This window comes from Cydia splendana, chromosome 13 (genome assembly GCF_910591565.1).
Source record: "Cydia splendana chromosome 13, ilCydSple1.2, whole genome shotgun sequence".
In the NCBI taxonomy this organism is placed as follows: domain Eukaryota; kingdom Metazoa; phylum Arthropoda; class Insecta; order Lepidoptera; family Tortricidae; genus Cydia; species Cydia splendana.
In genome coordinates this window covers 13104014-13116266 of record NC_085972.1, presented here as the reverse complement: position 1 = coordinate 13116266, position 12253 = coordinate 13104014, and the positions used below count along the sequence as shown (strand labels likewise).

At 40.2% G+C, this 12253-nt stretch overlaps 1 protein-coding gene across 1 annotated transcript; it reads right to left on the bottom strand.

Moving 5' to 3' along the window:
- Positions 1-2394: 2394 nt before the first annotated feature.
- LOC134796110 (CUE domain-containing protein 1) lies at positions 2395-11250 on the bottom strand. Its single transcript, XM_063768070.1, has 3 exons — positions 10622-11250; positions 6320-6609; positions 2395-5874 (listed from the first exon to the last, which is right to left on the bottom strand). Exons 1-3 carry the CDS (start codon positions 10894-10896, stop codon positions 5708-5710), a joined length of 732 nt encoding a protein of 243 aa, XP_063624140.1. The 5' UTR covers positions 10897-11250; the 3' UTR covers positions 2395-5707.
- Between the last annotated feature and the right edge of the window lie 1003 nt (positions 11251-12253).

The window sequence follows — 12253 nt, the reverse complement described above, 5'->3', positions numbered from 1 at the left end:
TCCCATTTGTTCCCGCGAGAAACTTATGGGGAAAGACGCTGCATAGAAATCTTTTGAGGTGGGGACAAATGGCAACGCCAATATCGGGGACAAATGGGAACACCAAAATTCATATAAACATTCCCATTTGTCCCCGCCTCGTGCATGGCGTAGGTCACGTGAATTGGAGACAAATGGGAATACACCAATAATGCGCCCATTATTGGTGTATTCCCATATTACTAATAATTACCAATAATGGGTGAATTCCCATTTATCTCCGCGGGGAACATATGGGTAGACCCTACATAATAATATTTTACACAAATATCGGATGTATTCTCACTTGTCCCGGCCGGGAACAAATGGGAATAGGCGCTGCATATAAACAATTCCCATTTGTCCCCACCATGGATGGCGACGGTCAGTTGGGGCCTTTCCCAAAATTTTCCTTGGCTCTAAAATACGCTGCAGTTGCATACCTATTCAGATTTGCCATCTGAGTGTGTATTACAAAAATCCTTCGTGTAATTTATTCGAATAATTCATTTCTTATTCGAAATTCTAAACGAATAGTTTATTCGCAAATAATTTATTCGCGAATATTAATCTCATCATAATTATTTAGATTAAAAATGATTCGAATAATGCCCAACTCTGGTTTCAGTAAGCATAACTATCTACTTTTGTATTAAATAATCATTTAGGTTTATATAACACTTTAAACTCTCGCGTTTTGTACACATAATTACACAAACGGGTCTACCGCGATATAATTTCGCTGTTTTTACCTTTAATTCCGACGTTTCAGCTGAGTTGCACCAGCTGTGGTCACGGAAAGACTAACGTCCCAACAAATGGTAACATGGTGGTGGTGGTATTTAGGTTTACTTTAATTATCAAAAAACTACATCAATGAAGAAACTGAAATACCAACAATGAAGTCAACGGTTACTGAGATATTGTTAATTTTAATCTTATGATTATTGAAACAAATTGTACTTACCTACCTATTATTGACATTACAAATCAATCCAGTAAAACTGCAAAGTAGGTAATCGAATCTTCCTAACCTTCCACATATTCAATCGTATGTCTTCATAGCACGAATCTCCGCTACACGAGAGTGAAGGGTCGAACCGGCGGGTAAATAAGATCCGTTATTTCGTGTATCCGTGTACCCGTGTACACGGGTACCCGTGTAAACGTTTCCGAATCCGGACGGGTTCGTGTAGTTCGGGTTATTAAGCCCGGCGGGCTTAAGAACACGGGTACCCGTGTCAGCGTGTAACACGTGTATCGGGAGCTCTAGTTGATATTTCTGGTCAAGAATTACAGATGGCACTTCAAAATGGATGCAAAAAAGTTCCACAAGAGGGCTCTCTTTGTCCTATATATTATACTATTATACATACTACTCTTTGCATACATCTATCAGTCAAGGGCTCCACAGACTTTGCAATAAATCCAGGCGATTTTTGATCCATTGCCGCCTTATTGCCGCCTATAGTGCGACATGAAATAGTAGAAATTGAATAAAATGGAACTCAAAAATGTCCATACTAAATTGTTGCCATGTGTAAGCATTTTACGTCAAAAATGTGACAGTTCCGTAGAAAGTGGTGCCCTCATTTATTTTCTACTATTTTATGTCGCACTATACGATACCTAAGTAGGTGCAACAAAGTCAATCGCTCTATAATCATTTTTGGTTAACTGCGAGTTCTCAGTTCGGGGCGAACTACTAGTTAGTCTTTAAATGAACGAAAGGCGATGGATCGTCCCACAGAGGTACGCTTATTAACTTATTAACAATATTTAAATGTGGCTACCTAAATTTATGTTTTGGACGTATCCTAACGTAGAGTCTCCTTGAGACCATGAGCGTTGCGACCACCTAAAACGTCGAGGCCGCCGGTCGAGGTAGGGAGACCTAGGAGGATTGTGATTGTGACAGGGAGAGTAGGTACAGGTTGAATCACGAAAGCTGGCACAAATGGAATGAACGAAACTTTAATTGTATGAGTGACACCTGTATCGGTATACAGTCAGAGACATCATTTTATGGCTTAATGTGTGTACACATAGACATTTTCATTCACTCATTTATTCCATTCGTGCCAGCTCTTGTGAATGGACCTGTACCTAGCTTAATAGTTTATTTTGTTTTGATTACCTGCTATTGTTTTTGGAAGAGTAATATGGATTATCTACACATAATTATAAAGGTGTTAAAAGTATGTTTTTTTTTGCTGATATACTTATGTTCGTTAAAGTGAAAAATGTCAACAAAGTACACAAATAATTACACGCTAACCTATAAAGTCCCGTTTAGTTTCAGTTATTCTAAACAACTTGGCAAATGTTAATTGAATGGGCGTGGAAGGCGTGGGTTAAATAAATAATAACAATTAATTATAGAAATAACTTTTTATTTAAATTGCGTAACATTTTATCTTCCCTAGCTCAGTGTCGGCCAGGGCCAAAGGCCTCGGCTGCTGTTCTTATGGCTTACCGAGTAATCGCCTCAGTCTAACCAGTATTAGTCACCGTACCCTACACATCGTTCTTATTGTTACAGACAGATCTCGTCTTGTGTACCCAGTGTGCTGGTTCGCTAAAGCAAGTACTTAGCAAGCGAAAGAGCCACGCATGGCTGCTCATCCCTCACACGTTTATAGCAGAGTTCCCAAACGCGGGACAAGCTATGAAGAAGCTTCTTATAAAATTTTAGTAACTATACAATGTAGTTAATGCGGCTTTCTGCGACGTTTTTACCGTTGATCAAATGTCGTAAATTTTATTGCCGAGGAAGGACAAAGTTTCTACTAACTACTGACAGTAGCCTCCTTAGTCACACAACTTAAAATCTAAAAACATAAATATAGGTAGGTAACTTTGGAATGGAGACTAGAAATACACAACTACTTTATAAAAACAAGAGTTCAAAATACTAACGTACTAAAGTGATTTCGATTCAAATCAAAATCAGGATCCACATACCTATTAATTTGCCTAATATTCTGGAATAAGTCATTAGTGGATTATGAACGAAACCCTATACTCTTGCGGTGACCCGAACGGGCACAAGCAGGGATAATAGTCGATGCATATTTCGACGTTGCAATTTGTAGTTAGGCGCAGAATACACGGAGCGGCTTGGTGCCGTGCTTGCTGTGAGCGAGCGCGCAGGTTTGGTGATGAATATAAAACCTAGATAGGTACCTAAACTTATTAGCTAGTCTGAGAGCTCTGCATGTTGCGTGCCGATGGTGTCTTAAGCCAATCAAAAGCAAAGGGATTGCAAATCAGATGTCAGTCGGTCTAATTCACATTTTCTTAATTTATGACAAAATTCATTTTTTACACGTGGGTACAAATAGTTTGCGCAGTTTATTTACAGTTGCATTCACTCTGTGAAGTGCGGTATGTAAGTACCATAACCCTCCGTATGTTCTGTGCCTTAGGCTAGCCGGGTGATCACCAAGATAGGCAACTAGAAATTGATCCTAACAAGAATCCGCTAACGGCATCTAAATTTGAAGACGTAAAAGATAGAGCAATCTACTTATCGAGTCTACAACAGTTATTTACATTAAGTATCTAACTATAATGTGAATAAATTTTATACAAAATTTTCCTTATCAGCCTTTCTTTGGAGAGTGCTTTGCAGCTATTCCCCGTATCGTCTTTAGTTTCATTTACTGTTTACATATAACAATCGTATCCACCTCTAAACAGAGTACAGTCTTGTCTTTACCTCTAGCAATACGTAGCGCTACGTATCTGCTCGACTAGAGCTTGATGGATAAGCGTTTACAATTCCTGATGGATTATGTTGTAAAAACAATACTTACGAGGGCTGTTTGATAAGTACCCGTTTATGAAAAAAATAATCAGTTGTTTTTGTATATATGCATTTATTTTTCTACATAGTCACCTCTTAACTCTATACATTTGTTCTACCTATATTCAAGCTTCAATAAACCATCCAAAAAGTATGATTTCGGAAAGTCATTAAAATAGGCCTCTGTGGCGGCAATGACTTCGTCATTTGATCGAAATCGCTTACCACCGAGCCATTTTTTCAGGTTGGGAAACAAAAATAAATCGCATGGGGCCTAATCTGGAGAATACGGGGGTGAGGCAATAGTTCGTAGCGTAACCGTGTTAATTTAGCCACACAACTCTGGACGAATGAGCTGGGGCGTTGTCGTGATGAAACAGTACTTTTTTTCTTTTTTAAATGGGGTCGTTTGTCCTTCAACACAGCGTCAAATTCATCCAATAAAATGGCATAGTACTGCCCTGTTATCGTTTTCCCCTTTTCTAAGTAGTCAATATTTATAATACCCTGCGAATCCCAAAAAACGGTCGCCATGACCTTTCCAGCCGATGGGATGGTTTTTGCTTTCTTTGGAGCATGTTCACCCGGTAAAATCCACTTCTTCGACTGCTCTTTCATTTCCGGGGTGTAGTGGTGAACCCATGTTTCGTCTACGGTCACGAAACGACGCATAAACTCCTTCGGGTTACGTTTGAACACGGTCAAACACTGCTCCGAAGTAGTCCATCGGCTCCGCTTTTGCTCCTCCGTGAGTAAACGCGGCACCCACCTCGCCGATACTTTCTTCATATCCAATTTTTCTTCTAATATGTTTTGTAACTGCTGGATTGAAACGTTTACAACATCAACGATTTCTCGAAGTTTAATTCGGCGGTCGGCTAAAACGATATTTTCAATTTTCTTTACCATATCGTCTGTAGTCACCTCAATTGGGTAGCCTGGGCGATCCTCATCAAAGACGGTTGTTCTCCCCCGCTTAAACTCGTTAAACCAGTATCTGACGGTTGTCATAGAAGTAGCACATTCATGGTAAACCGCTTGCATTCTTACTTTTATTTCATTACATGTTTTTCCTTCCAAAAACAAGAATCTAATTACAGACCGATACTGTTCTTTCTCCATTTTTACAATTTTATGTTCACGCTTTCACTGAATCGCTGTCAAATGAGAAAAAAAAACAAAAGAATGCTGTTTTTTTTTTTATTTTCCCGCCTCTGAATAATGGCTTAACACGGTGGTATACATATTTTCGGAAAGTGATATTAATAGATTTAGAAAACGGGTACTTATCAAACAGCCCTCGTATATCTACAATGCGTGAGTAGCAGCAGTTTAAATTTACATACCCTTTTCATCTGTGACAGTATCGTCTACGCATATTATGATTCGTAACTGTTACTTACTGACGTTTACAGTAACTAAATATATAATAGTTAGTAGTATTTACAGTAAATAGTAGGTAGGTATTGTAGAATAAAAGTAATACGCCTTTCAAGTCCAGTCGTTCCCAAACAGCCTCGAACAGACATCGCTATGAACACTCATTTATACCAGATTCATGAGCACCCATAATGTTTTTAAGGCCGTTTTAGTCATTCCTAAAGGTCGAACTGGTGCTGCGTACAACACATCTAGCTACTCGTAGCGAACGATTACTATTTCAGTTTAGTGCTATCCACGTACGTCCGCCCCACTTCTTAATTATTCATTTCCCAAAGTAGTGGGGAAATAGAATACGTGGAGCGCGTTTTCTCAATCTATCATTTGCTGTGTGGGCGCAGCAGCAGCTTCAATTAAATATGTTATCAAAGCTGTCCGGATAGGCAAAACTACGAGTAAACAGGCCCTAAAACTCTACCCGTTAGCTGTCGTACTGTGCAGTTAAACCTTGTGAGGCCGGTGATGGTCTTCATCGTCGCTGTGTTCCTCCTGTAGCAGCAGGCTGTCGGGCGGACCGCGCGGAGGAGCGCGCGCTCCGCCTGAGCGCCGCGACGCGCCCGAGCTGCGTGAGAACATGCGCGACAGTTGTGCGAACTTCTTGCGCGATACTGTGAAAATTGGGATATCCATAAAAGATAGGTATGTACCTACTATATAATAGGTAATTTATAAATTTGAACGCATATTTATGGGCTGATCCACAAATGTTAAAACAATATACACAATATAAACAATAGACAATTATATTTTTTATTAGGTAAATAGTTACCATTTCACAATCAAGCATGGAAAAATACTTATCTAATGAAATATTATTTGTAGAGCTATAAAAGTATAGAGTTTTTTTGCTATTATGAGTAATGAGAAGCTTTTGTACGTATAGTTAGGTACATTATGTAGCCCGTACAATGTGTAAATTCGCACGTGTAAACCTCTCAATAATTGTTTAGTCTGCAACTTTTTGACTTGTGACAACCAGCAACATAATTTGGTAGAGGTGCCAATACTGCCAATATTTATTTCAAAAGTAAAAAGCCCTAAAAGCACACTCACGTTTCCCCATATTCTTAAGCCGCTCCTTAAAATCCGCTTCGTCATCACCCTTCGTCTTCCCCTGCTCGCTATCCAACGCCGCCATGAACTCCTGGTTCCACCTGAGTTCAGCCATGAACTCCTCATTCTGCAGAAACGTGGCTATGCGGTCGTCGTCCATGTCCAAACTCAGGTCTATTCGCGCGTCAGTGCCAGGTGGTATGCGCAGAAACATGGGCGGTAAAGGTCCAAGCATTCGCGGTACCCATTTCCTTCGTACGGCTAGCGGTACCGAGTCGTCGTCGATGTCTCTGAAATTGAATTTGGACATGAAGCCAAATTGTAGAGATTTCTTAACCTGCGATGTGTGACACGTTAAGATTTTTTTATGATACCCAGATGGATTTACGGAGGTGTAGAGTTTAGCGGACTATAGGTATAGGTACCTACCTATGGCTAAGTCAAAGTTACCTACCTTCAGTATTCGTTGAGAATCCAGGGGGTCTAGCCAAGTTGACAATCGTTTGCGCTAGGACAACGAAACGCTATCTGTCTCTCTATCGCACTGAATATGGAAGAGTAATAGAGACACAAAGCGTTTCTTTGTCGTAGCTCAAATAATTGTCATCTTGGTTAGGCCCTCAGATCTGTCTTCAACGCTTAGGTGCGTAGTTTTTCTTCGAGGCCGGTAGTAAATATATGCAGCTCCGCCTGTAGTATAAGTCCCCAAACGAGAAGGCCAATAAGAATCGCGTTCTATGGTCGTGTTAGGTACCTACCAAATTTGAGTCCAATATACGAGTAGGTAATAGGACAATCTACAATAAATCCTATTAATAGCCGTTATAAATACAGCTAAGTAGAGAGAGTAGAGAGGTCAAGTCAGCCTGTAAGCGCAGGCAGTCCGCACGTCGAAAAACTGTACCTATTAGGGCATGTGATATATCATTTTCATTTCATATAGGATTTTTTTTTGGAACCAAAACAATGCACTTTCTAAAAAAAAAAAAACATAAAGTAGAAAAGACAAAAAAACGTATTTTTTATTCCCCCTCCCCCTCACTAAATGAGAGGTGGCTCTCGACGGCTCCCGGTCTGTATCTGCTCAAGACCAGCTAAGAATCAACTGTGCCAAGTTTCAGCGCATAGTCTCAAAGTGCAAGGTCCCCATACCACGGTGTGCAGTAACAAACCAGCTATAGCGGAGGTTTGGCTATTCAAAGTTTTATTTAGGTAGTGATAGGTATTGTGAATGTTTCAACTTTCAAGTTAGATTATTTAATTTTTAGTTTAAGGTTAGTCCTGATCATGGTTGTCATGAATTGATCAAGCAACCATAACTCTATTTTAAACTTTATTGCACAAACGGATGCCAATAAGCAATAATGTGCCAACCCACATGGAAGTCTTAATGTACAAAAGGCGGACTTAAAGCCATGAGGCATTCTCTACCAGTCAACCTTAGGGCAAAGCTGAAAAGATTGTAGATGGTTCATTTAAAACTAATGAAATCATTACTAAAAGACAATGACACCTATTACACGTAGGTAAATATATTTTGTAGTACTTAAATACATAAAAGTTGCACCGCGTATATCTTCTTAATTATTTTAGCATAGAGAGCTCATATAGAAACTTAGCTAATCGCTAATTGCTTATGCGCTAACCTCGGGCTAACCGACCTACCTATCGAGTTAGTCCCGGCTACGTTAGGGTTGCCATACGTCCCGGTACGCCGGGACATGTCCCGGTTTGAAGCATGGTGTCCCGGTGTCCCGGCCGATAAGCAAGTTGTCCCGGTTTAAAGATTAGTTACTTAGTAGGGGGCTGGACTTGGTAAATATATACCAACAATAAACACGACTAACTAGCTAGGCTATTACGAATTTACATATTTAGTCTACTCGAGAAACTGAAAACGGTGAAAAATAGAGATAACTACTACTCCTAAAAACACGTGTGATACCTCATTATATACTCATTAGATTCGTAATGTTGTCTAGAAAAATGTATTGGATACGTTTATTTCACCACACGCACACGCATACCAAAAATATCAAAAGTTATAAACAAAAAAAGGGGGAAAAAAGTAGATTTTACTTATTTCCCTAATATCTCAAAAAGTATTAATATTTAAGAAACCAAATTAATATTATAAAAGTGGAGGATAGTTCCTAAAAAAAAAGTCTATACTTGCAGAACTCTATCTCCATTATTTTTACTTTTTATTCAACTCTGAACACAGCCCTCCGCGCCTTGTTTTCGGGAAACGCGCGCGGCGTGAAAAAGCGAGTACGTGACAATAAAAAAAGGTGTATTTTAAACATGTTAGTAAATGTACTATGTACTTGTAGAAATTTTTCTTAGTTATTTTTTTAATAATATAGGCAATTGTTAAGTAACAAAATTTTCTCGTACTTCCTTCTTTATTGAAAACTAAAAAAAATGGTAAAATAACTATCGTAATTTTTTTTCACTTTCTAAAGCCCTTCTCAGATACATGCGGAATAAGATCAAAATAAGTTTTAAAATAAAATTGAAAATCAACAAATAAAGAAAAATCAAGGTAAAATGGTAAAATTTAAAACAATATAACGTGCATGTTCCACTATTCCACGGGTTAGTGGAATGGTGGTAAAAGAAAAACTATAAAATTTTTTTTATGGGGTACCTCCCATACAATATGTATTATAATAATATGTATATGTATTTTTTGCTTTGTACCAATAGTGTGGTGTATCCTTGGATAGATCTTTCAAAACGAATACATACGGGTCTCCAAAAATCAGTTTTTCATATACTAGGTTTTCGGAAAGAATCGCTACGAAAGTAATAAAAATGTCCCCTCCCCCTCTAACTTTTGAACCATGGGTCCAAAAATATGAAAAAAAAAAACTATCTTAACGAACATGATCGGTCCTGTCCTTTTTGAGTTAACTATTGCAAAAAAAAAATATTTTCTTAGTAAAAGTACTTCCTTATGCTTGTAATGTACTTACATGATACTTACATCTTCTTCTTAGTCGGTTCCTCAAGGCTGAGGGTCGTGACCATCAGGAGTGCAGTTCTTCACCACCGCTCTCCAAACCCCCCTGTCTTGGGCCAGCTGTATTGACCCCTGGATGTTGACGCCCGTAGCGTCGCGTATGGCATCAGACCACCGAGTTGGAGTCCTGCCTCTACTCCTTCTCCCTTCGACGCACCCAACCAGAACGAGCTTTTCAAAGCTGGACGGGTCTTGGCGGGCCACATGGCCAAAGAAGGTCAACATTCTCTGGAAGCATGTAGTTGAAAGCCGGGTGGTAATATGTAGCTCTTCGAGAATAGACGCGTTGGTGCGGCGTTGCGTCCAGGATATGCCCAACATTTTGCGCCAGCACCACATCTCGAATGCGTCTATTTTTGCTCTCACACGTGGCTTCCATACCCATGTCTCAGAGGCGTAGAGGAATATGGAGAAGATAAGGGTACGGGGTAAGGGGGATACTTACATACTAGTCCCCATTTGGCCTATTTTGACAGAATGGAAACAACGAAACCCTACACTGAGCATGGCCCGACATGCTCTTGGCCGATTATTCTTTAAATGTCCCGGTCTGAGTCCCCACACTTATGGCAAACCTAGGCTACGTGTATCTAACGTAAAGATGAATATGAACTTCGAACTCGTTGAATGAAAGATTCCGCTTGTCATGCTAACCTGTTGCACTACTACTAAGTAGAGTATGTCTCAATCTTTGGCTGTTATTGCAACGATTTATGGTCTCTTCGAAAAATTCTAATAGATCTGTGTCTACGTATATTTAAAATAGGTAGGTAAATACTAATTTAATACTAATAGATAGGGTAGGTATAGGTATTGGTATTGATGCATTATAAAAAAATGTTGACTGGTACTGGTAGATAATGCCTTATATAGCATTAGGTCCGCCTTATGTAACTACATATATATTTTAACTGACAATATGGCTTCTATGGTCTCTAGTCAATCTAAAGTTTTGGATGTGTTTTGGTATATTGCGGCAGGCGGCAGGTACAGTCGACGTCAAAGATAAGTTAGTTAAGTTACCTACCTACTGTACAAGTATACGTTAGTCATAATTACTTTTAATTATAACCATTATAGGTAACGAACAGAAAAATGCTAGCGAAAATGAAAAATATTTTGATTTCACCAGTGAACATTTACCCATCCCCAATATTATAATTATATTTCGTGTTTCTTATGTACCTAAACGCTCAACTGGGCAGAAGGTATATCGCTTATGGACTGTGAGCTGTGAGTGACTGTACTTATAGAGAGGGTTTGTTGTTGTAACTTACACGAGTGCCGTGGTGTCGTTGTCTTCGCCGTTGCGCTGCGGGCGCGAGGTGCGGCGCGGCCTGCGCGGGCTCGCACCTTCCACCCTCTCCATCTCCAGCCGCAACCTCTCGTTCTGGTTGTCGGTACTCATCGCCAGCAGCTGATCGATGGTGGCATCCACGGCGCCCTGGTTCGCGCGCAGCACCGCCTCGATTACGTCGTCGTCCATGTCCGGGAACATCGTCTTAAAATCCGTCATCGCCTGGGTGAACTCCAGCTGCATCGTGGACGCCATCGCGCCGGCTCGAACACGAGACGTCACGAGCGCGCCGGTACAGCTGATGTGTGACGCAGTACTGCCGCAGTGCCGGGTGTCGGCGTGCGCTCAACGGCCATCCTAGCGGCCCGCTAGAAGCCGCCGGTGCCGGGTTCTTCGCGCGTTTCACGTGTGTAGTTATGTTTAGTCCTGTGAGCGGCGCAGTGCACCGTGCGGTACCATTATGTGCAATTTTCACTTTCGACGTTTTCAGGTGCGCATTGCGCGTGCGCGAGGGGCGCGGGGCGCGTCAATATATAAATAGAGGCGGCACGCAGCGCCGCGTCCCCGCCTGGCCGAGCCGCGGTGCACTCTGGACGATGCACGGGCGAATCTCGACCCTCCGCGCTGCCGCCACGCGCATGTGCGAACAATATTTGTAAATGTTCATTATCTCGACCTTTCAACGATGATAAGTTTACAACATAAAGGTGTCAGTTTAACCTTTACCGTGCCGGGACGAATTAGACATTTCCGATTCGATTGAGTTTAAGTAGGTCATAATTCATAAGCATAACTAGATTATTTTCTGCTAAAGGGCATGTCACTACATACCTAGAGTTAGACAAGTCTGCAACGATTTTGATAGCACAGTGCGTTTTTTTAAACGTCAAACTTCTATGAAATTATGACGTATAAATAACACTTGCACTGCGTATGCTATCAAAATCGTTGCACTTTTCTTGGACTAACTCTATCAGCACTGTGACGTGACGCTTCGCTGTGTACGCTTCGTTAACTACTATGTGGCCCTTGGCGGCTACAAGATTGTGACGACCGCTGGTATATACGATATATATACAGGTGTCCCAAACTTATGGGACAGGAAGGGGAAGTACCTTAAATATCGTAGATAGTGTATTTTGCTCAAAGAAGACTTAATGTTATTTTTAAAAGTTAGTAATTCTGCATTCATAGATTGTCTAAAAATTACTTGCTTCGTCTGGGAATCGAACAGACTTAAATGTCAAAAAAAAAATAACCCTACTTTTATGATACCAATCGAAAGAATAGCTAAAAAATAATAACTCTGCTTAAGTAACATTGTATTTTAAAAGAAAGGAACAACGTGAAATTAATCATTTTAATCAAATTAAAAACATACATGAAACTGCCGTAGTCAATTAAGTGAGTATTTTTTTGTAAATTAATTAATTAAATGCTCAAAATGTGATCCCTCTTGTCTTACGAAAATCGCCAATCTTTAAAATGAGTCCGCTGCCTGTTGATTTTCTTATCATTTTATGGTGAACACTCGATGTGATATGGCACAATTCTGTTTGCAACTCGCCCACGTTCTCGTATCGCTTTTTGTATAGCATATCTTTCACGTATC

What these genes read in the sequence shown, in the direction of transcription:
- LOC134796110 (XM_063768070.1), bottom strand. Translation starts at nt 10,896, where the DNA reads ATGGCGTCCACGATGCAGCTGGAGTTCACCCAGGCGATGACGGATTTT. An exon ending in AACGACACCACGGCACTCGT is followed by an intron (nt 6,610 to 10,621) that starts GTAAGTTACAAC and finishes ATTCAATTTCAG; the next exon opens with AGACATCGACGACGACTCGG. An exon ending in GCTTAAGAATATGGGGAAAC is followed by an intron (nt 5,875 to 6,319) that starts GTGAGTGTGCTT and finishes CAATTTTCACAG; the next exon opens with TATCGCGCAAGAAGTTCGCA.